Raw genomic sequence first — 25,543 nt, forward strand, 5'->3', positions numbered from 1 at the left:
AACCCAAACAGGCCCTTCAGCCCATCTAGTCTGTACTAAACTACAGTATTATTCAGCCTAATCCCATCGGCCTGCACCCAGACCATAGCCCTCCATTCTCCTCCCATCTATGTACTTATCCAAGTTTGTATTAAATGTTGAAATCAGACCCATATCCACCACTTCCATTGGCAGCCTGTTTCATACTCTCAGCGCCCTCTGAGTGAAGGGGTTTCCCTTCATGTTCCCCTAAAAAAGATGAGCCAAGGGGCCTGTTGCTTTGCAATACTGTTCTATGATTCTTTAACTATTCCTTCACCCCCCCCCCCCCACCCCACCATTCTTCTAAACTCCAGTGAGTACAGGCCCAGAGCCATCCAACTCAACTCATATGTTGACTCTTTCATTGCAGGATCATTCTCATAAACTCTGGACCCTTTCCAGTGCCAACAGATAGGAGGCCCAAAACTGCACATATTATTCAAAATGTGATCTGACCAATGCCATATAAAGCCTCAGTGTTACATCCTTGCTCTTGTATTCTTGAAATGAATGCTAACAATGGATTTGCCTTCCCTACCACTAACTCAACCTGCAAGTTGACCTTTAGGAAATCCTGCATGAGGTCTCCCAAATCCCTTTGCACCTCTGATTTCAGAATTTACTTTCCATTTAGAAGGAGTCATACAACACAGAAACAGGCTCTTCGGTCCATGTCAAGATTCCCATGTAAACCAGTTCCATTTGCCTGAATGTAAACCATATCCTTATACCCCTTTCCTATTCATGTACAGTACCTGTCCAAACACCTTTAAATATTAAGTACATGCCTCAACCACTTCCTCTGACAGATCATTCAATGTACTGAGAACCCTCTGAGTGAAAAAAAATGCCCCGTCATGTTCCTATTAAATCTTCCCCCTATTATCCTAAATCTGTGCCCTCTACCCCTCAATTTGCCAACCCAGCAGAGAAAAGACTGCGTGCACTAGCCCTTGTGATTTTTATATATAGGAAGTGGATGAGTTCTTTAATGACTACTTCACATTGGTCTTCATCATGGAGAGTAATGTGAATGATGCTGAGATTATACTGAATTCTAGGGCATGTTAGTATTAAGAAAGAGGTATTGCCTGACTTGATAAAGATTAAGTGAATAGATCACGGGACCCGATGGATTACATTCTAGGATGCCTAGGAGATTGCTGTGGCCTTGACAGAGGTTATTGTATCATCTTTAACCATGGATAAGGTGTTAATGTTGTTCACCAAATGAGAAAATCTGCAGATGCTGGAAGTCAAAGTAACACACACAAAATGTTGGAGGAACTCAGCAGGTCAGGCAGCATCTATGGAAAAGAATAAATAGTCAATGTTTTGGGCTGAGACCCTTCTCCAGGACTCATGTTGTTCTTTTGTGTAAGAAGAGCAACAAGAACAAAGCAGGAAGTTGTAAGCCAGTGAGGCTTGGGTGATGGAAGTAGATCATATTTTGATGGAAGTAGGATCATATTTTGAGACAGGCACATAAACAGTGAATAGAGGGATGCAGATCATGTAGAGCATGGTAGGGTTAGTGTAAAGAAAGATTACCTTTATTCCTTTATTTGTCACATGGACATTGAAACATACAGGAGGTGGAGGGGAGATACATCTCTCCCAAAGGATGTGTAAGGTGCTCCTTCCCTCTGCTGGTCTGCAGGTTGCCCTTGAGCAAGGTGTAGCATCTGCTTAGCTCCTGATCAGGATCACGTGAACCACGTGCGAGCAGGTGGTGGATGGTCGTATCAGCAGCTGTTGTGTATCACGTCCCGGTTACGCAACACAATCTCTAAAGAGTATTGATAATGCCTGGGGTCACCCGTCTTGTAAAGGCGCTGCACAGAAGAAGGCAATGACAAACCTCTTCTGTAGAAAAATTTGCCAAGAACAATCATGGTCATGAGACTATGCTTATGTCATACGACATGGCATACGATGATAACGACATCAAAACATACAGTAAAATAACTTGTTTTGTTTTGACAACCGACACAATCCAAGGATGTGCTGGGCCAGCATGCAAGTGTCATCACACTTCTGGTGCCAACATAGTGTGCCCACAACCTCCTGACCCTTGCCTGAACTGTAGGTCTTTGGAATGTGGAAGGAAACCTACACGGCCACAGGAAGAACACAGAAATTCCTTACAGACAGAGGCAGGAAGAGAACCCCAGTCGGTGATTGCTGGTCCTTAAAGCCCTATCCATTATGCTACCATATTGCCCTCAATTGTCAGTATAGGCATGGTGGGCAGAATGGCCTTTCCCATGCTGTGCTGTTTTATCCTGTATGTTGTAGGTACCAATACAGGCTTCTAGTGATCACTCGAGTTGAGTAAGATGTTCTCCTACAGGATTGTCCATCAGTGGGTCCTCAGGTGGCTGTAGAGGGTGAAGTGGGATCCTCATATTCTGGTGCAGTGAGCCCAGGAGTAAGTAGTGAATGTGGGCAGTGGTTGGATCTTTTAGTTGCTCAGTTTCTCCTTTCACAGCTGACGCCCGTTCTGTACGGCACTGTGGAGGTTGCTCTGTCTGTCCTTCCAGGTGATCCTCAAAATCTTTTGAAAGGCTCTTTGGTGGTATTGTTCCAGGGCTTTCGGGTGTCTACTATAGGTGGTCCATGATTTAGCTCCATACATACAGGAAGGACAACTGCTCTATAGACCAAAAGTTTTGTTTGGATCTGTAGGTTGTGGTCTTCAAAGATTCTTTTCTTTAACCTTGCATTGGTTGCACTGGCACTGCTCAGGCAGTGGTTGCTCTCTGAGTCAATGTCGAATTTTGAGGAGTGACTGCTGCCAAGGTAGGGAAGTAGTCAACATTTTCAAGGGTGATATTGTCAACTTTTATGAAAGGTTGGATAAATGGCTGGTTGGACGGACAACAATATAGGATCCGGGTTTTTTTTTGCATTCAGAACAAGACCCAGGAGTATCTATGCCCCGGCAAAGGCATTCAGGATACATTGGAGGTCTCCTTTAGGGTGTGTTGGAATTGCATTGGCATCCACATACTGATGTCCATGATAGTGGTGGTGTGACCTTGTTCTTGGCCTTGAACTTGTTGGTGTTGAAAAGCCTGCTGTCCATTCTGTACTTGATTGGGATTCCCTGTGGCAGGTCTTGGCCAAAGAGGTAAAGGAGAGCAACAGTAAAGATGGCAAATAGGGTGGGAACAATGATACAGTTGTTGGACACCAGTGAAGGGTTGTGATTCACTGCCACTATTGCTGAATGATGTGGCTGAATATCTGCCAGGACAGATAGTATATGCAAGAGAGTTTATCGGTCTACTGCATCGTGTCTTTGCAGATCTATGAAAGCCAAGTACAAGGGTGGCTTTTGTTCATGTCATTTCTCCTGTAATTGGCGTGGTGTGAAGATCATGTCTACCAATCTCTACATGGGCCGAAGCCACACTGGCTTACCTCCTACAACCCCGCCTTGTAAATGATACACAGGTTAAAATGTTGACACAACATCGCGGCAAAAAGGCTGTAACATTTTATGAATTTCATCTAATGAAAAAACAATAGAAAGTTTTAAGTTCCTGAGATATACTGCTAACTTTTAAGATGTTTACATTACTAAATTTGGTTCTAGTTGGGATAAAACATGCCGTGGAAAGCAAATGCTAGTAGCTGCGAAAGCACACCTTTTTTTGCACTGTTTCTTACACGTGTGTGTATATTTATCATCATTACAGTCTATTTTTAAAATTAAAAAAGAAATGTGCAATACAGTACACGTTGTGCACTGTTGCAGAAAATGCAGTGATCGGCTGAGCGGCGACCTTTCGCTTTTGTGGTCGCGGGTGATTTAGAGACGGTCCCCGCTTCGCTGTCAATCAGCGGTTGCGCGGGCAACGGCGGTGGCGGCTCGGAGCCGGAGCTTTGGGATAGTCGGCGGCGATGAGCGGCCGAGCGGCGTGGGCCGCCCTCCAGCTGCGGCAAACTTTCGATCTCGCCAACCGGGACGTGGCGCGCTGGTTCCCGGGTCACATGGCGAAAGGTAGCGGCTGGGCCTGGGGCGAGGTGGGGTGGAAAGCTCGGATCAGGCCCGGATCTCACACGGCCTGGCTCCGATGCTGAGATACCGCCCTGGTGGGAAGCAGTGAACGGGGTTGGGCTGAGGGGGACAACAGGGCAGTAAGAATAAACCGTGAAAGTCAGGCGAGTCGGACAGCCCCTGGAAGATAAAGGTGAAGTCAATAGACTCATTGAGTCGAATGATCATACCTTGTATCACATGAAGATATGAGAACTATTCAGGGTAGGTTAGATTTTGATGAGCAATCTGTTCTGGTAAATCCTCATCACATTATTGAATAGTGGCGATATACAGTGTGGAAACTGACCCTTTGCCCAACTCATCCACGAACACCAAGATGTCTTTACGTGCTGGTCCCATTGACCTCCCAATCTTCCCTTGCACCTTGCTGCCTGCACCGCTCCATCTCTGTCAGTGTGGCACTCTATTTTGTACTATGTAAGCACAAGAGATTCTGCAGATGCTAAGCAACCCCTTGTCCTCAACTACTACCTCACCAGACTCTGTAACAGTTTCTTCCCCCAAGCTATCAGACTCCTCAATACCCGAAGCCTGGACTGACACCTTGCCCTATTGTCCTGTTTATTATTTATTGTAATGCCTGCACTGTTTTTGTGCACTTTATGCAGTCCAGTGTAGGTCTGTAGTCCAGTGTAGCTTTCTCTGTGTTTTTTTTAATTACATAGTTCAGTCTAGTTTTTTGTACTGTGTCATGTAAAACCATGGTCCTGCAAAACGTCTCATTTTTACTATGCGCTGTACCAGCAGTTATGGTCGAAATGACAATAAAAGTTGACTTGACTTGACCAGCCTCCGGGTCCAACATATAATTCTCTGTAACTTCCGCCACCTCCAATGGGATCCCACCACTAAATACATCTTTCCTTCCCCCCCCCCCTCACTTTCTGCTTTCCACAGGGACTCCCTGTCCTTTTGTCTCCCCCCGCCCCCATCCTTCCCACTGATCTCCCTCCTGGCACTTATCCTTGTAAGCAGAACAAGTGCTACACCTGCCCTTACACTTCCTCCCTCACCACTGTTCAGGGCCCCAGACAGTCCTTCCAGGTGAGGCAACACTTAACTTGTGAGTCGGCTGGTGTGGTATACTGCATCTGGTGCTCCTAGTGCAGCCTTCTATATGTTGGTGAGACCCAACGCAGACTGGGAGACTGTTTCACTGAACACCTACGCCAGAGAAAACAGGATCTCCCTGTGGCCACACATTTTAATTCCATGTCCCATTCCCATTCTGATATGTCAATCCATGGCCTCCTCTACTATCAAGATGAAGCCACACTCAGAGGAACAACACCTTATATTCCATCTGGGTAGCCTCCAACCTGATAGCATGAATATTGATTTCTCTAATTTCCATTAATGCCCCTCCTCCCCTTCTTACCCCATCCTTCATTTTTTTACTTATTATTTCCCCTTTTATTCTCTTTTTTTCTCTCTGCTCCTCTTGTAGTTGCTCGTTGCCTGCTCTCCGTCTCCCTCTGGTGCTCTCCTCCCCCTTTTGTTCTCCCTAGGCCTCTCTTCCCATGATCCTTTCCCTTCTCCAGCTGTGTATCCCTTTTGCCAATCAAGTTTCCAGCTCTTAGCTTCACTTCTCCCCCTCCGGTCTTCTATCATTTCAGATCAACCCCTCGCCCTCCAACTTTCAAATCTCTTACTATCTTTTCTTTCAGTTGGTCCTGACAAAGGGTCTCAGCCAGAAACGTCAACAGCGCTTCTCCTATAGATGCTGCCTGGCCTGCTGTGTTCCACTAGCATTTTGTGTGTGTTGCTTGAATTTCCAGCATCTGCGTGTTCCCTCGTGTTCAGCCTAGAGTATGTGGGCTTAATCCAGAGTCATAAATGGAAATGTTAGTCAAATCTCGTCATCAAATGTGTCTTCACAGCAGCTACTTGGATAAGTGTCAGACAGTTTAAGTGTGTGGGATAATTGCTATTGATTGCAGTGATCTCTGGAGTTAGTTGAGAGTGTTTGAGATGACCCATTCTTCTTTTTCACTCTGAACCAGTGTTGGGAGTTAAGTTTCCACGTTTCTTCTGCTACAATGAATGCAGAACATCACGTAGTTGTGAAATTCACACACCTGTCATTAGAAAGGCATCTAATGGGCATGTACTTGGATAGGAAAGACTTGGGGAGCGTGTGCCTAATGCAGGTAAAAGGATCCTAGTAGACAAACATCACAATCAGTGCAAAGGACCTATGATTATTTTATGATTCTGTCTAAGAAATGTTTTTTTTACCGTGTAACTGAGTTCTTGAATTTTAATTAATTTCTATAGATAATTGGGATGTGGGTACCTTTTTTTATGTGACAAAACCACACTTGGTATGCTGAAGGTTGATTCTATTGTGTTTTATCCAGGCCTGAAAAAGATGCAAGCCAGTCTGAAAAAAGTGGATTGTATAATTGAAGTTCATGATGCACGGATATCCTTTTAAGAATGTAGCCCTTCAAACGGCTTAACCCAAAAACCCAAAAGCTGTGGCCCACAATGCTGTGCCGAACATGTACTTAATTTAGAAATTACCTGGGGTTACCCATAGCCCTCTATTTTTCTAAGCTCCATGTACCTATTCGGTAGTCTCCTAAAATACCCTATCGTATCTGCCTCCACCACCATCACCGGCAGCCCAACAAAAGTTGGAGCGTGTAGAAGGTTGGGGGGGGGGGGGCTTGATAGAGGTATTTAAAATTATGAGGGGGATAGTTAGAGTTGACGTGGATAGACCTTTTCCATTGAGAGTAAGGGAGATTCAAACAAGAGGACATGAGTTGAGAGTTAAGGAGCAAAAGTTTAGGGGTAACATGAGGGGGAACTTCTTTACTCAGAGAGTGGTAGCTGTGTGGAACAAGCTTCCAGTAGAAGTGGTAGAGGCTGGGTCGGTATTGTCATTTAAAGTAAAATTGGATAGGTATATGGACAGGAAAGGAATGGAGGGTTATGGGCTGGGTGCGGGTAAGTGGGACTAGGTGAGAGTAAGTGTTCGGCACTGACTAGAAGGGCCAATAGGGCCTGCTTCCGTGCTGTAATGGTTATATGGTTACTAGGAAACTTAGGCGTCTGGAGAATTAGATATGAGTAATTCAAATTCAGGTTTATCATCATTCAACCATACATATGTATCCCGCCAAATGACACAATGTACCCCCAGACCAATGTGCATATAACTCACACACAACACATAGTGTAATATAGAAACATAGAAAAACTACAGCACAATATAGGCCCTTCGACCCACAATTCTGTGCCGAACATGTACTTACTTTAGAAATTACCTAGGGTTACACATAGCCCTCTATTTTTCTAAGCTCCATGTACCTATCCAGGAGTCTCCTAAAAAACCCTATTGTATCTGCCTCCACCACCGTCACCGGCAGCCTATTCCATGCACTCACCACTCTCTGCGTAAAAAAAACTTACCCGACATCTCTTCCGTACCTACTTCCAAGTACCTTAAAACTGTGCCCTCTTGTGATAGCCAATTCAGCCCTGGGAAAAAGCCTCTGACTATCCATATGATCAACGCTTCCCATCATCTTATACACCTCTATCAGGTCATCTGTCATCCTCTGTTGCTCCAAGGAGTAAAGGCCAATTTCACTCAACCTATTCTCATAAGGCATACTCCCCAATCCAGGCAACGTCCTAAACGCAAACACGAGGAAATCTGCAGATGCTGGAAATTCAAGCAACACACACAAAATGCTGGTGGAATGCAGCAGGCCAGGGAGCATCTATTGGAAGAAGTACAGTCAATGTTTCAGGCCGAGACCCTTCGTCAAGACTAACTGAAAAGCAGTTAGTCCTGATGAAGGGTCTCGGTCCGAAATGTCGACTGTACTTCTTCCTATAGATGCTGCCTGGCCTGTTGCGATCCACTAGCATTTTGTGTGTTTTGTTTGAACACTCTTCTAAATCTCGTCTACACCCTTTCTATATTTTCCACATCCTTCGTGTAGTGAGGTGACCAGAACGGAACATGGTACTCCAAATGGGGTCTGATCATGGTGGTATATAGCTGTAACATTACCTCTCGGCTCCTAAACTCAATCCCATAGTTGATGAAGGCCAACACACCATATGCCTTCTTAACAACACAGTCAACCTGCACAATGGCTTTGAGTGTCCTATGGACTCAGACCCCAAGATCCCTCTGATCCTCCATGCTGCCAAGAGTCTTACCATTAATGCTATAGTTTGTCATCATATTTGACCTACTAAAATGAATCACCTCACAGTTATCTGGGTTGAACTCCATCTGCTACTTCTCAGCCCAATTTTGCCTATCCATGTCAGCTGTAACCTCTGACAGCCCTGCACACTATCCACAACACCCCCAGCCTTTGTGTCATCAGCAAATTTACTAACCCATTCCTCTACTTTCCCATCAGGTCATTTATAAAAATCACGAAGAGAAGGGGTCCCAGAACAGATCCCTGATGCAAACCATTGGTCACCTACCTACATGCAAAATATGATCCATCTACAACCACTCTTTGCCTTCTGTGGGCAAGCCAATTCTGGATCCACATAGCAAGGTCCCCTAGGATCCCATACCTCCTAACTTCCTCAATAAGCCATGCATGGAGGTACCTTAACAAATGCCTTGCTGCAATCCATACACACTACAACTACTGTTCTTCCTTCATCAATGTGTTTAGTCACATTCTCAAAAAAATCAATCAGGCTTGTAAGTACCTGACTTTGTCAAAGCCATGTTGACTATTCCAAATCGTATTATGCCTCTCCAAATGTTCATAAATCCTGCCTCTCAGGATCTTTTCCATCAACTTACCAACCATTGACCCTCACCATCCAGGACATGCCCTCTCCTCATTACCGCCATCAGAGGGGGGGTACTGGAGCCTGGAGACCCACACTCAATGTTTAAGAACAGCTTGCTCCCCTCCATCAGATTTCTGAATGGTCCATGAACCCATGTACACCACCTCACTATTTTGCTCTCTTTTTGCTCTACTTACTTATTAAATTTGTTATTGTATCATCATAGTAGTGCAAAAAGTGAGTAAAATAATGCAGTAGTATTCATAAATTTTAATAGTTCCTCCGTAGCTATAAATGGCACAGTAGTTCAGTCATTAGCATAGTGCTTTATCATGTCAGCAAACATGATTGGGGTCCAATCCCCGTACTCTGCTCTCCTCCTGCATTCCAAAGGAATACAGGTTAGGGTTAATGAGTTTATAGGCGTGTTATGTTGTTGCTGGAATCATGGTGACACTTGTGGGCTGCTCCCAGTACATCCTAGGACTATGTTGGTTATTGACACAAAACATAGAATACTACAACACAGGTACAATATTGAAAGTCTACAATATTGACCCAAAATTTTAACAAATGATACATTTCACAGTAAGTGGCAAATAAAACTAATTTTATAAAAATCTGTAATCCTTAACCTCCGTTAGTACATTCCTTTATCTGGATGCAATCCTATATTTAAGGAGACCTTGAATATTAGACCACATCTACTGGTGCTGAACAAAATGGACATAGCTGATCTAACAGATAAACAGGTCTGTATAGTAGCACACCGAACAGTAAACAGCTCTGTAGCTGCATGTTATTTCCCAGTAATTGTATTTCTAAGGGGGAGTCAAATTTAAGAGCAGTTCATTGTGAATTATCTCCAACTTTCCCTTTCTCCCTGCAGTTTATGTCCAGAGCAATAATGCCTTAACTGGTCTACTTGCTGGAATTTAGAAGAATGAGGGGGAATCATTCTTCTAAATGATTCGATATTTGAATTCTGAAAAGTCTAGATAGAGTGGACATGGAGAGGATGGTTCCTATTGTGGGTGAGTCTAGGACCACAGGGCACAGCCTCAAAATAGAAGGATATTCCTTCAGAACAGAGTTGAAGAGGATTTTCTTTAGCCACGGTATCATGGGAATTCATTGCCACAGACCAAGTTATTGGGTATATTTAATGCAGATCTTGATAGGTTCTTGATTAGTAAGGCTTTTCTTTTTCAATCTTTTTATGGAATTTCATATATAAAAAAAACATATAATATTGAATAGGTTATAAGTGCACTAGACATGAAGTTGAATTAGTAATAAGATAACAATATCTTATTAAAATATCAGCAAAAAAATAGTACATTAATCAATCAAGCCTATATTAATTATACATGATAAAGAGTAAGAATAATCATCAAAAGAAAAAAATTTTTAAAAAAATACAAGAAAAAAAATATATATTGGAAAAAAATTAAACCTAAACTAAACTAACATGGGCAGTAATAACAGTTTATATGTATATGATAGTGTCAGGAACTCCAGAACTCCATACCAGAACAAGAATAAAAAGAGAAAAGGTCTGGAAGAGGCCAAATTAATTCATATGAAAGTGTCGAATGAACGGTCCCCAAGTTTCTTCAAATTTAATTGATGAGTCAAAAATAGCGCTTCTAATTTTTTCTAAGCTCAAATAAGAAATAGTTTGAGAGAACCACTGAAACGTGGTAGGAGGATTTACTTCTTTCCAATTTTGTAATATAGACCTTCTGGCCATTAATGTTACAAAGGCGATCATTCGTCTAATTGAAGGGGAAAACCGGTTACCATCCTCATTTGGTATACCAAAAATTGCAGTAATAAAATGAGGTTGTAAATCAATATTCCAAATTGAGGAAATGATAGCAAATATGTCCTTCCAATAGTTATGTAAAGTGGGACATGACCAAAACATGTGGGTCAATGAGGCCACATCTAAATGACATCTGTCACATTGAGGGTTGATATGAGAATAGAATTGAGCAAGCTTATCTTTAGACATATGGGTTCTATGTACAACCTTAAATTGTATTAAAGCATGTTTAGCACATATAGAAGAAGAACTAACCATTTGTAAAAATTTTTCCCATTTTCCTGTTGATATATTATATTGAAGTTCTTTTTCCCATTCTTGTTTAATTCTACCTGATATTTCTGGTTGTATCTTCATAATCATATTATAAATAAGAGCCACTAATCCCTTCTGACAAGGATTCAAGGTAAAAATCATATCTGAAAAATCTATCAAAGTTGAATTGGAGAAGAATGGTAGAACTTTATGTAAAAAATTTCTAATTTGTAAATATCTAAAAAAATTAGATTTAGGTAACTTAAATTTGTTGGAAAGTTGATCGAAAGACATCAGACTACCTTCAAAAAAAAAGATCACGAAAACATATTATACCTTTCCTTTTCCATATGCTAAAAGCTTGATCTGTCAAAGAAGGTTTAAAAAAGAAGTAAGATAGGACTATCAAGAACAAAGTTTTTCAGAGTAAAAAACTTACAAAATTGAAACCAAATTAGTAATGTATGTTTGACAATAGGGTTGGATATCTGTTTATTGAATTTAACTAAATCAGCAGGAAGAGAAGAACCAAGAACGGAGAATAAAGAATATCCCTGTGCATCATTGCATTCTAAATTTACCCACTGTGGGCACAATGGTGAATCCAAATCTAATTTCCAATATATTAAGTTTCGAATGTTATTCGCCCAATAGTAAAATCTAAAGTTAGGTAAAGCTAAACCACCATCTTTTTTAGATTTTTGTAACTGCCTTTTACTTAACCTGGGGTTTTTATTTTGCCACACAAATGAGGAAATTTTTGAATCAATGTTATCAAAAAAAGATTTAGGAATAAAAATTGGTAGGGCTTGAAATAAATATAAAAATTTCGGTAAAATCATCATTTTAATAGCATTAATCCGGCCAACTAATGATAAGGATAAAGGAGACCATCTTGTAGTAAGTTGTTGAATTTGATGAAGCATAGGTAAAAAATTCAATCTGAATAAATCTTTATATTTCTTGGTAATTTTTATACCTAAATAAATAAAGTTATCAGTAACAACTTTAAATGGTATCCTGTCATTCAATAAAGTTTGCGCATTTAAAGGGAATAATTCACTCTTATCCAAGTTTAGTTTATAACCAGGAAAACTACCAAATTGAACCAATAAGGATAAAATAGCGGGAATAGACCTGTCAGGATCAGAAATATATAACAACAAGTCATCAGCATAAAGTGATAACTTGTATAATTTCTCATTACGGGTAATACCAAAAATATTAGGGGATTCACGAATAGCAATGGCTAGAGGTTCTAATGCGATATTAAATAATAAAGGACTTAAGGGACAACCTTGTCTCGTACCACGAGATAATTGAAAAAAAGAGGATCTGTAATTATTTGTAAGAACAGAAGCAACAGGTTTATAATATATTAATTTAATCCATGATATAAAATTAGGACTAAAATTAAAATTTCTCAAGGCATTAAATAAGTATGTCCATTCAACTCTATCAAAAGCTTTTTCAGCATCTAATGAAATAACACATTCTGAGGTTGTGGGTGAAGAAGTATAAATTTTATTAATCAATTTTCTAACATTAAAAAAGGAATACCGGTTCCTAATAAAACCAGTTTGGTCTTCTGAAATAATTTGTGATAGTAACTTTTCTAATCTAATAGCTAAAATTTTTGTAAGAATCTTAGAGTCTGCATTTAATAGCGATATAGGGCGATAAGATGCACATAGAGTAGGATCCTTATCTTTTTTAAGAATTAGAGAGATAGTAGCTTCATAAAAAGACTGGGGTAGTCTCTTCTTAGTAAATGCATCATTAAAGATTTCACGTAACCAAGGGGAAAGCAAAGAAGAAAAAGTTTTTAAAAATTCTATAATATAACCATCAGGACCAGGAGCTTTCCCTGAGTTCATTGATGAGATAGCCTCTCCTATTTCGGCCATAGAAATAGGAGCATCGAACAAGCTCCGATCTTCATCTGTCAGTTTAGGAATATTCAAATTGTTAAAAAAATTATCCATCATGGACTGATCGCCATCAAATTCTGATTGATATAAAGATTTATAAAAATCTTGGAAAGTATTATTAATTTCTTTATGATCAGTAGTTAGATTACTGTCTTGTTTACGAATTTTAATTTGTCGCTTAGTCGAAATAGCTTTTAATTGGTTAGCTAACAATTTGCCAGTTCGATCACTATGAATATAAAATTGAGCCCTGGTCTTAATTAATTGATTCTCAATTGAAGAAGATAATAATAAGCTATGTTCCATTTGAAGCTCAACTCTCTTCTTATAGAGTTCTTTGGTAGGAGTCACGGAATAAATCTTATCAATTTCTTTAATTTTATCCACTAATAAAGCAATATCTAAATATCTTTGTTTTCTTTTACCGACGGAATATGAGATAATTTGTCCACGGATAAAAGCCTTAAAAGACTACCAAAGTATTCCTCTGTCAATCTCTTCGGTATAGTTTGTTGAAAAAAACAAGTCAATTTGCTGTTTTATGAAGGTGATAAATTCTGGATCTTGAAGCAAAGTAGCGTTAAGTCTCCAAGATCTAGTATTATTGAAAGAGTCCGAAATCTTGATAGATAACTTCAAAGGTGCATGATCCGAAATGGCAATAGAGTCATATTTACAATCAGTAACATCTGTTAATAAACGGTGATCAATAAGGAAATAATCAATTCTAGAATAACTGTGATATACATGTGAAAAAAACGAAAATTCTTTATCTTTAGGGTTCAAAAACCGCCATATTTCAGTAATTCCTGAATCAACCATGAAGGAATTAATAAGTAAGGCTGATCTATTCGGAAGAATTCGAATAGGTTTAGATCTATCCATCGAAGGATTCAGACAACAGTTGAAATCTCCACCCATTATCAACATGTATTCATTTAGATTAGGGAGGGAAGTAAATAAATAATTAAAAAATTCAGGGCAGTCAAAGTTTGGAGCATAAGTATTAACTAGAGCCACTTTTCGATTAAAAAGTGAGCCAGTTATCAACAAAAATCTGCCCTGTGGATCAGAAATAATTTCATGATGTGTAAACGAAATTGAGGGGTCTATAAAAATAGACACACCCCTAATTTTGGCGGTACCATTCGAGTGAAATTGTTGACCCCTCCAGAACCTAAAAAAGCGTTGATTATCCTCCCTCCTAATATGGGTCCCCTGTGCAAAAATAATATTAGCATTTAGTCTATGGAATACTTTAAATATTTTTTTACGTTTAATCGGATGATTTAAACCATTAGTATTCCAAGAGATAAAATTAATAGACTTATCCATCATGCCAATATTAATTGTATATATCATAAAAAGTTAAAAAGACACATAACCCATAATTCAGGAAGAAGGAAAAATGATTCAGGAGCAACCGGAGAACATGACACCTCAACAATATTAATAATTTAAAGTCGGCCCATAAACTAAAAGCAAAAAAATAAAAAGCAAAAGCGTGAAACAAGATCCCTACCCCCTCCCCCAACCCCTCGAAAAAAAGCCAAGCGGCAGGCGCACAAACTAATACTAATATTACACCCATTTCAAGATGGCAACTCCATGAAAAGAATAAAAAGACTATATAACATCCAGATATAAATACAGGGTTGTAAAAAGAGAATATATATCAATCAAAATGAAAGAAAATATAATAAAGCAAAAGATCATTAATAAAAAAGGATAAACATTAAAGTTTAAAATAGTGTAATATGCCTTTAAAAAAAAGATTCCATATTCAAATACAAGAAAATGACGTTACAAAAACAAAGACTTATGGGAAGAAGAAACAACATTTTGAAAAAACCATATTACAGAATATAAATGTAAATTCACCAATCTATTAAAAAAAGGTCATCAAAATAGGATTAAAAAAGGATTCAATAATCACTACAATATATAAAAAAAGGTCCAAAAATCCAAAACATTCATCCCATTTTCAAGTACAAGCAAATAAATGCTTACGGAAAGCAAAGTCTTATGGGGAGAAGAAACGACATCTTAAAAAATAAATCATTATTACAAAGTATTAACGTGTATATCCAATTCAGAGGAAAAAAATTAAGAAAAAAGACATTATAGTAAAATCAGAAGAGCATCTATAAACCATGATAATAAAAAAAACCAGGTCTACAGACCAAAGTAAAAAGCTATACCGCAGCTTCATAAGTTAAAGCCCAAAATGAAATGGCATCTTCTCTCCAAAAATTCATCAACATAACACATAGTTCAACTTGTACTAGAAGACCGATATTCTTCAACGAATTTCTTCGCTTCTTCCGGAGTATTAAAGAAGCGCTGACTGTCGTCACTCAGCGTAATTCTGAGATTCGCTGGATATCTTAAAGCTTGTTTAAGTCCGGTCGAATGAATCTCTGCTATCACTGGTTTAAAAGCGATTCTCGCCTTCATCACATCAAATGAATAATCTTCAACAATATGAAACTTGTTGTTTCTGTGAGAAATCATACCTTTCGGACGAGCTAATCGGATTAAAGGCTCTTTCTCCCAAGAATAATGGAGGCGAACAATCACAGCTCGTGGCTTGTCTCTCGAGATTGAAAATCTCGAAACTCTGTGGGCACGATCAATAGTAGGTTTAGCCCGCAAAGCGTCCTCGCCAAAAATTTCCCACAATAAGTTAGAGAAATATTCAGTTAAGTCACCAGACTCAACATTTTCGGGAAATCCAATAATTCGCAAGTTTTGTCTGCGAGATCGGTTTTCAAGATCGGTGATTTTAAACTTATTCTGCTCCACTATTTTAGCGGTCGACCGTACCTTCTTCTCCAAAGTTTCAATAGTACATATTTTTTCACAAATTAACTTGTCAAGAGCCGTAAACTTTTCTTCATGCCGTTCAATATCTGCTGCCTGCGATTGAAGCTTGGAATCAAACGATCTAACGACTTCTTCAAGCTCAGACATTTTCGCAGTAAGCTTATTTTCCAGACTTGCAAGTTTAGTATCCAGAAGACTGGAAATTGCCTCAAGAGATGGAGGGTCTTTAGACGATTTCTTAGATACAGACATTTTAAGTTTGAAAAGATTAAATCAAGTATTATTTTAGAAAAGAAGTAAATCGTAAATATCAACCCGTGTAATTAAGTACGAAAAGATTTGATTAAAGGGTGATTATAGTTTAACAAATGAAGAGCACCTAAAAGGCAAATGTCTATGTCGCCATCTTGAAACTCCGCCCTCTTGATTAGTAAGGCTGTCAAAAGTTGTGGAGAGAATGCAGGAAAATGGGGGTGAGAGGGACAATAAATCAGGAATGGCAGACTGGATTAAATAGACTGAATGGCCTAATTCTGCTCCTGATGAAGGGTCTTGGCCGAAACGTTGACTGTTTACTCTTCAATAGATGCTGCTTGACCTGCTGAGTTCCTCCAGCATTTTGTGTGTGTTGTGTTGCTTGGATTTCCAGCATCTGCAGATTTTCTTGTAGTTGTGCTCCTGTGTCTTTATGATGTTACAGACATTCATCTGCAGACAATGAAAATTCTACTCCATCAACCAGCAAGTAACATGCTACTCTGTGATGGTATGCCCTGATAGTGCTTCTGTACTACATTTTTCTTGTTTCTACTGGAGGCTCATGACATAAGTGCTGTCTTCACATTATGAGAAGAATGCCAAAAGGTTGTCAGTGTATCAAGAACTGCTTATCTAATCATCAGGGTCACCTTAACCTTGCTGTGGTACAGCTGCCCCACAAGCTAATTTCTGCAGTACTGTCAATACAGAATTTTTTTAATTAGTTTTTTTTATACATTTTACAAATTAAAAAAACCCAAATCAGAATGAGGAACATTAATACAGTGCAAAATTAAGCATACAATGACAATATGATACAAAGAAAGAGAAATTTTTTAAAAAAGCACCTAAATTGAAGACAAGTAAACTTAGTATCCTCCCCCAACCCCACAACACAATAAAAAAACTCCAGACCAACCACAACACAATATAGAGAATATAAATCAGGACAAACAAACTCCCAGACTGTGAATACACTTAGCAACAGAGGATAATAATGCCTACTACCAGAAAAAAGGGAGCTGAAAGCAAGAGACCGAAAAAAAGAAAAAAAAACCCTAGTTAAGAGGAAGGTTATGAAAGTACTCGATAAAAGGTCCCCAGACCTTATGGAACTTTAAATCTGAATTAAGAACTGAATAATGGATTTTTTCGAGGTCCAAGCAGGCCATAATGTCGTTAAGCCATTGAGCATGAGTGGGTGGGGCAACATCTCTCCATCTAAGGAGGATCAAGCGTCTAGCCAGGAGAGAGGCAAAGGATAATATTCGGCATTTGGTCGGACTCAGACGTAAATCTGTCTCGCCCCAGAAACCGAACAAAGCAATTAAGGGGTTTGGTTCTAGGTACTGATTCAGAATATACAATAACGTAGTGAAGACATCTTTCCAAAATTTCTCCAAGCTAGGACAGAACCAGAACATATAAATGAGAGAGGCCTCGCCCCTCTTGCATTTATCACAGAGCGGACTAATGTTAGGGTAGAATCGAGATAGTTTAGATTTAGACATTTGGGCTCTATGAACAATCTTAAACTGTAAAAGGCAATGGCGAGCACAAAGAGAGGTTGAGTTAACCGATTCAATACAGAAATTTTCTGAGCTTTGAGTCTTCTTGGTCATTGTTCTATATGGAAAGGAATAGCATGGGTAATGAGTTTTAGACAGATAGTTTCTTGGATATTTTGGACATTGAATTGTACAATATCAACTATTCTTGTACTGTACCATAAATGCTAAAAAGCTACTCTTCCAGATTCTCAAATCAATGTAAGAATGGGATTCAAGTTTTTCTTTCTCAAATAAATATTTATTAAAAATAACTAGATTTATAGAATACAGTCGGCCCTCCTTATCCGCAAGGGATTGGTTCTGGGACCCCTCGCGGATACCAGAATTCGTGGATGCTCAAGTCCCTTATTCAACCTGTCTCAATGCGGTGGATCTAGGACCCAGTGGAACCCCAGACCTTCTTTAACTTGTTTCAGTGCAGCGGCAGAGATCTGAATCCTCAGTGTTTCTGTTTGCGAAAATAATCACAAACACAATTGAAAATAAAGTGAAAATAATAAAGCAATTGGAAAGAGGTGAAACGCCATCAGTCATTGGAAAAGCATTAGGCTACGTCGGTCAACGATCGGAACAATTTTAAAGGATAACGTGAGAAAGGCTCTGCCCCAATGAAAGCTACAATTATTACTAAGCAACACAATGGTTTAATTTTTGGGGTTTGGGGTTTTTGATCCTCCACATCAACCAGGCACATGGAAAGCGCACTCGGGAACAGTCTGTCCCGAGTCCCGAGAACTTCCGTTCCTGAGCCCGGCGCTAAAACATATGTTCTTAGTGTTTTATGTGCATAGAAAGGTAAAACATATACTAAGTCAAATGTTTGACTAACTGACGCTAAATAATACTGGATGTACCTGTACCTGTCCAACTTACTTAGTAAGAGAACTTGTGATTTTTTTCGATCCCGATCCATGATAATCCACGCACATCCTCCCGTATACTTTAAATCATCTCTAGATTACTTATGATACCTAATACAATGTAATTGCTATATAAAATGGTTGTTATACTGCATTGTTTAGGGAATAATGACAAGAAAACAAAGTCTGTACATGCTCGAACAAGTGCTGTTTTTGCAATTCACGGTTGGTTGAATTCGCGGATAAAGAGGGCCGACTGTACATTTCAAATATCTGGCCACCATTACGTCCTTCAAAGCTGAATTCTAGAAACATAATTTCTTAGGCCTTTGGTCCATTTGGTCCGTGCTGAACTATTAATTTGCCTGCTCCTGTTGACATGCACCTAGACCACAGCCCTCCATCCCCCTCCCATCCATGTACTTAAACAAATTTCTCTCAAATGTTGAAATCGAACTGGCATCCACTGCTTCACTGGCAGCTCATTCCACACTCTCCACCACCCTCTGAGTGAAGAGGTTCCCCCTCATGTTCTCCTTAAGCAATTTATCTTTCACCTTTAACCCATGACCTGGAGTTCTAGTCTCACCCAACCTCTGGGGCAGAAGATGAATTGAGTCATAGTAATTAAGTAGTCAATTATTTTTTAAAAGAGTTTGTCAGTAGGACCTAATATTTTTGTTTATTCTTCAGCGAATTCTGAAGCAATTGGAAGAACAAGGAGTCCAAAATGTCCTCTTTACAAACTGCTTACAGGACAGGGATGTACACATAAAACAAGTGAGTTCTTCAACTTAATTTGAATTGACTTAAATTCAATTGAGTCCATCAGGAGTTTCCCATTAATGGTATATGTGGAGCTGTTTAGGATATTCACCCAATTGTGTGCAGATTTAAAGTGATGTCAATCAGTCAGAATCAGGTTATCATTGACATAAGCATGTTGTGAAATTTCTTGTTTTGTTTTCAGCAATACATTAAAAAACTATTGTTATAATAATACATATCAAGAAAAATATAATGCAAAAAGAGAGCAAAATGGTGATGACAGAAGGGAAAAAACTATTCCTAAAATGTTGAGTGTCCTGTAGTCTCCTGTACCACCTCCCCAATGTAGTATTGCAAAGAGAGTATGTCCTAGATGGTGAGGGTCCTTAATGATGGATGAAACCTTCTTGAGGCATCGCCTTTTGGAGCTGTTCTTGTTGCTTGGGAGGCTAGTACCCATGATGGAACTGACTGAGTTTTCAACCTTCTGCAGCTTTTTCTGATCCTGTACCTTGGTGTCTTCATATTGGACAGTGATGCACCCAGTCAGAACAGTACAACTGTAGAAATTTGTGAGTGTCTTTAGTGACATACCAAATCTCCTCAAACACCTAATGAAATAAGCTGTCATGCTTTCTTCGTGATTGCATCAATACATTGGGTCCAGGATAAATCTTCAGAGATGTCGACACTGAGAAACCTGAAGCTGCTCCATCCTTTCCACTGCTGCACAACTGGAATCCTGGTGTTTTTAGAAACATATTCCACAAGTGCTTCACATTTCAGTGACTGTTATGATATGTCCTTACTTAATTATAGAGAAATGTATACCGTTTTAACATTGCTCCCTGATTGGGATTGGCATTGCACTAGTACAACATCTTTGATATCACCATTCTCCAGTCAGAGAAGCAGACCCCTACCTGTAGATATTTCACAAATGCATGACAGTGCTAGTGATCTGTCATTACGCTGGTGAAATCAGTGTTTGAAAGAATGCTGACATGAACATTACAATTGTTATAAGTAAAGTGCTCAAACTATTTTCAAATTTATAACTAATTAAATATTAAAACACAAGAAGTTCTACAGATGTTGGAAATCAAGAGTAACATACAGAAAATGCTGGAGGAACTCAGCAGATCAGGCAGCATCTATGGAGAGGAATAAACAGTTGATGTTTCAGGCCAAGACCCTTAATCAGGACCAGATCTTCTCCATAGGTGCTGCCTGACCTGCTGAGCTCCTCCAGCGTTTTGTGTGTGTTAATTAAATGTTAGCTCTGCTGCAGAAGAATTATCACCATACAGAGCTTAAGGAATGTGTCCCATCTCCTTGAGGCAATCTCACACCTGTACCAAATGGTGAACAGATGCTGCCTCATTTGAGGCTGAGTTCAACCTTGACTCGTGTTTTGCATTAACATGGACCATACAATACAGCTGTAACTGAACTACTAAATCAGTAAGAGCTGTAAAAACTGTTAACCTAATTTATTTATTAGAACCTGAGTAATTACAGGAAGTTAGTTGGCACCGATCCCAGTCCCAATTCAGACACAATAGTTTGATGTTTGACAGTAGTAGAAATGTGTTCTTTCTCCAAGTATAAAAGTAGTTCCTCTATGATAAGCCTTGATGAGTTTGTGATTTGATCATTAATTGCTGCTTTTTTGGATGATTGGTAGATTGTTCCCACTGTGGTAGACCTCATTCAGAAAAGTAACCGGTATCATCGAACAGAGGTAAGGAAATGTATATGTTATTGTCTATGATATATAATTTGGTACTTTGATGTCACAAACTAATGCACATTAATAATGCCAATATGGCATAACGCTATAATGGATCCTGTGACCCAGGTTCAATTCTGCTGCTATCCATAAGGATTTTTTATGTTTTCCCTCTGTCAATGTGGGTTTCCTCCAGGTTTTCCAGTTTCTCACCAAATCCCAAAGACGTAGAAGTTAGTAGATTAATTAGTCACATGGGTGTAATTGGGTGGCATGGGCTCATGGGCTAGGAGGGCCTGCCACTGTACTGTATCACTAAATAATTTCTTTAAAAAATGATTAACACAGTAATCATATACATAAGACTGTACCTACACCACTTGATATTATGCATCACTTGGGTACCATGTTTCAATGTGACTGTGTGTCGAGTTTTGTCCCATCAAGTCAGCTCTGCTATTCAATCATGGCTAATTTATTATCCTTCTCACCCCCATTCGCCTGCCTGTTCCCCATAATCTTTGACACTATGACTAATCAAAAACCCATCAACTCTGCTTTAAATGTACCCAGTGATGGCCTCTGCAGCCATCTGTGGCAATGAATTCCACAGATTCACTACCTTGTGGCTAAAGAAATTCCTCCTAATCTTTGTTTTAAATGAATATCCCTCTATTCTGAGGCTATATCCTCTGGTCTTAGACTCACCCACAACAGGAAAAATCCTTTCCACATCCACTCTACCTAGGCCTCTTAATATTCAATAGGTTTCAAAGAGGTTGCCCCCTTTTCTTCTAAACTCCATCAAGTACAGGTCCAGAGCCATCAAACACTCTTCATTCATTAACCCTTTCATTCCTGGAATCATTCTTGTGCGCCTTCTCTGGACCCACTTGCAGACTTCTATCACACTTGTAGACATTGGGCTTCAACATCTGCATTGGACTCAGAGATTCACAGACCCAGCTCTGGTCAAGTGAAGAAAGCTAATGGCATGTTGGCCTTCATAACAAGGGGAGTTGAGTATAGGAATAAAGAGGTCCTTCTGCAGTTGTACAGGGCCCTGGTGAGACCACACCTGGAGTATTGTGTTCAGTTTGGTCTCCAAATTTGAGGAAGAACATTCTTGCAATTGAGGGAGTGCAGCATAGGTTCACGAGGTTAATTCCTGAGATGGCGGGACTGTCATATGTTGAAAGATTGGAGTGACTGGGCTTGTATACACTGGAATTTAGAAGGATGAGAGGGGATCTGATTGAAACATATAAGATTATTAAAGGATTGGACACGCTAGAGGCAAGAAACATGTTCCCGATGTTGGGGGAGTCCAGAACCAGAGGCCACAGTTTAAGAATAAGGGGTAGGCCATTTAGAATGGAGTTCAGGAAAAACTTTTTCACCCAGAGAGTTGTGGATCTATGGAATGCTCTGCCTCAGAAGACAGTGGAGGCCAATTCTGTGGATGCTTTCAAGAAAGAGTTAGATGGAGCTGTTAAAGATAGCAGAGTCAAGGGATATGGGGAGAAGGCAGGAACGGGATACTGATTGTGGATGATCAGCCATGATCACATTGAATGGCAGTGCTGGCTTGAAGGGCCGAATGGCCTACTCCTGCACCTATTGTCTGTTGTCAACTGGCCTTGACTTCAGAGTCGTCTATGAAAATGAATTCCACAGATTCACTGTCCTCTGGCTAAAGCAATTCCTCCTCCTCCTCCTCTCTGTTCTGAAGGAACAGCCCTCTATTCTGAAGGAACAGCCCTCTATTCTGAGGCTGTGCTCTCTGATCCTAGACTCCCCCACTACAAGAAACATCCTCTCCACATCCACTCTGGAAACCCTTCAGTATTCAGTAGGTTGCAGCTTAGATCCTCCAGCAGATGGGAAGTGATACTTGAACTTTGTCGCGGGTTTAGCCAGAGCTTAATGTGCAGTTCTGCTTACCACATTGTAGGAAATAACGTAATTGAACTGGAGCAGGTGCCGAGCAGATTTACAGCGATGCTGTCTGCAAAATAGTAGTTCTGAGCAAAAAAAAGTCAGATAAATTTTATTTGTAATTGAAGAGGTTGAGGGGAAACTTGAATGAAATGTATAAAGATTTGAGGGATCAGTATAAATGGAATGGATTTATTTCCTTTTACAGAAGGGTCAAAAATAGAGAGTAGAAATTTAAAGTAATTGGTACAAGGCTTAGGAGAATATGAGGGAAATCTTTATAACCCAGCCGCACAGAGTTCTGTAGTTCACTGTCTGAAAGGATGGTTGGTAGAAATCCTCAACAATTTTAAAGGAAAGGGCAACACAGTAATGTAGTGGTTAGTATAATGTAGTACAATGCCAACAATTCGGGTTCGATTCCTGCCACTGTCTGTAAGGAGTTTGTACATTCTCCCTGTGATTGCATGGGTGTCCTCTGGGAGCTCTAGTTTCCTCCCACATTCCAAAGACATATGGGTTACAGGTAAACTAGTCACATGGGTGTGATTGGGCATTGTGGGATCAAGGGGCTGGAAGTGCCTGTTACGGTGCTTTATATCTAAATAAAATAAATAGAAGTGTTCTGGAGGTTTGGATGTGTACTTGAAGAACAGCTACTCACTGGGCTCCAGGCCCAGGTGCTGGAAGGTGGGGTAGCCTTTTCGATCAGCATCAACATTATGGTTAAAAAGGCTTTTTCTTCTGACATAGTTTACTTATTAAGTTGGAGATACAGCGTGGAACAGGCCCTTCTGGCCCAACGAGCTGCACCGCCTGGCAACCCACCTATTTAACTCTAGCTTAATCATAGGACAATTTACAGTGACCAGTTAACAGACAGACAGACATACTTTATTGATCCCGAGGGAAACTGGGTTTCGTTTCAGGTGCACCAACCAATAATAGAGTAGAAATAGAGCAAAATAAAAACAAATAATTAAATGATAATAAGTAAATTATGTCAAGTGAAATAAGTCCAGGACCAACCTATTGGTTCAGAGTGTCTGACACTCCGAGGGAGGAGTTATAAAGTTTGATGGCCACAGGCAGGAATGACTTCCTATGATGCTCAGTGTTGCATCTCAGTGGAATGAGTCTCTGGCTGAATGTACTCTAACCTACTAACCAGTACATCTTCAGACTATAGTAGGAAACTGGATACCTGTAGAAAATCTACGCACACAAGGGACGGAATATACACATTTACTTACAGAGGACACTGGAATTGACCTCTGATCGCAACACCCTGAGCTGTAGTAGCATCGTGCTAACGGCCACACTACCGTAGCGCCCTATTTTCCATCTTTAAAGTACTTTATAATCTGGAAGGATAATAAATCTTAGAAAATATTTGCTTGTCAGGTCAGAGGAATCAAAATCTTTGGGGAGGTTTAAAATAAGGCTAACCTCCTTAAAAAGAGAGTTGGATTACTTGAGGGAAAGGCATGTTCTTGAAACTGGTAAATGTTTAGAATTTATACCTAACAGGTCACCAGTGTTGTGGATCTCTGTCCTTAACTATGTCTTGTATAAAATTGATAGGTAATGTACAAGCATGATCATTTGGATGCTGGGTCACCTAGTAATGAGAACACCTAGTAATGAGAAATATTCCCGTTTACCTTGTTTCCCCTTAGAATATGGAGTATTGTTTGATGGTGATTGGTGTACCAAACGTCGGGAAGTCATCCCTCATTAATGCCATGCGAAGAATGTATTTAAAGAAAGGTACGTTGTGTTTGAATGGGCACAAAACCATTTCAAAACCATTTGAATGGGCACAAAACTGTTTGAATCTATGAGAAAACAATGTTTGTCAGTCTCCTTTCTGAGGGGAATAAAAAGTCAATTATTTGTCAGATTTTTCACAAAGTTACTGAGCAACAGGACCAAGGATACTGAGCCCAAGTTAGGACAGCATGACTGATTCCAATGCTGTCCATCTGTGACTCAAGGCCGTATACAACTGGCTTCCCTACTCAAAGCATGGACAGCATGTAGCTTGGTGGCTACAGTAAAACTAATACAGTCCCAGCAACCAGGGGTTCAATTCTGCTACTGTTGTAAGGAGGTTGTACATTCTCCATGTGACCTCTGAATGCTCTGGTTTCCTCCCACATTGCAAAGATGTATGGGTTAGAGTTAGAGTTTGTATGTTGGTGGCAGAAGTGTGGTGACACTTGTGGCTACTTAGCGCAATCCTCGCTGATTTGATTTGATGTACATTTTACTGTATGTTTCAATGTACTTGTGATAAATAGAGCCAATCTTTAATCTTTAAGTTACACAGAAAACTTCAGAAATGAAGTGGTGATAACCCCACGATGGAGATCACCATTCTGATGGCATTTAAATTAGAGCATTATTTGTTTTCTCTCAGCAAAGTTTAATCTTGTAATACTTGCATGCAGTGGCCACTTTATTAGGTACAGGATTGGAACTCGGTGTGGTCTTCTGCTTCTGTAGCTCACCTACTTCAAGGTTCAACATATACGTTCAGAGATGCTCTTTTGCACACTACCACACGTATGGTTATTTGAGTTACTGTTGCCTTCCTGTCAGTTTGAACCAGTCTGGCCATTCTCCTCTGACCTTCGCCACTCACTGGATGTCTTTTTTTTACATCACTCTCTGTAAACTCTCAAGACTGTTGTGCGTG

General features: G+C 39.8%; 1 protein-coding gene across 2 annotated transcripts in view; it reads left to right on the plus strand.

The window, feature by feature from the left end:
- Positions 1 to 3,875: 3,875 nt before the first annotated feature.
- Positions 3,876 to 25,543, plus strand: part of mtg1 (mitochondrial ribosome-associated GTPase 1) — a 43,973-nt gene continuing 22,305 nt past the window's right edge. For both annotated transcript variants that reach the window (XM_059946802.1, XM_059946803.1), the window contains exons 1-6: positions 3,876 to 4,030; positions 6,451 to 6,515; positions 9,523 to 9,627; positions 19,098 to 19,184; positions 20,860 to 20,916; positions 24,522 to 24,612. In XM_059946802.1, coding sequence (XP_059802785.1) covers positions 3,931 to 4,030; positions 6,451 to 6,515; positions 9,523 to 9,627; positions 19,098 to 19,184; positions 20,860 to 20,916; positions 24,522 to 24,612 — 505 coding nt within the window. In that variant the 5' untranslated portion in view covers positions 3,876 to 3,930. The remainder of the gene's footprint in view (positions 4,031 to 6,450; positions 6,516 to 9,522; positions 9,628 to 19,097; positions 19,185 to 20,859; positions 20,917 to 24,521; positions 24,613 to 25,543) is intronic.

This window comes from Hypanus sabinus, chromosome 21 (assembly GCF_030144855.1).
Source record: "Hypanus sabinus isolate sHypSab1 chromosome 21, sHypSab1.hap1, whole genome shotgun sequence".
NCBI lineage: Eukaryota > Metazoa > Chordata > Chondrichthyes > Myliobatiformes > Dasyatidae > Hypanus > Hypanus sabinus.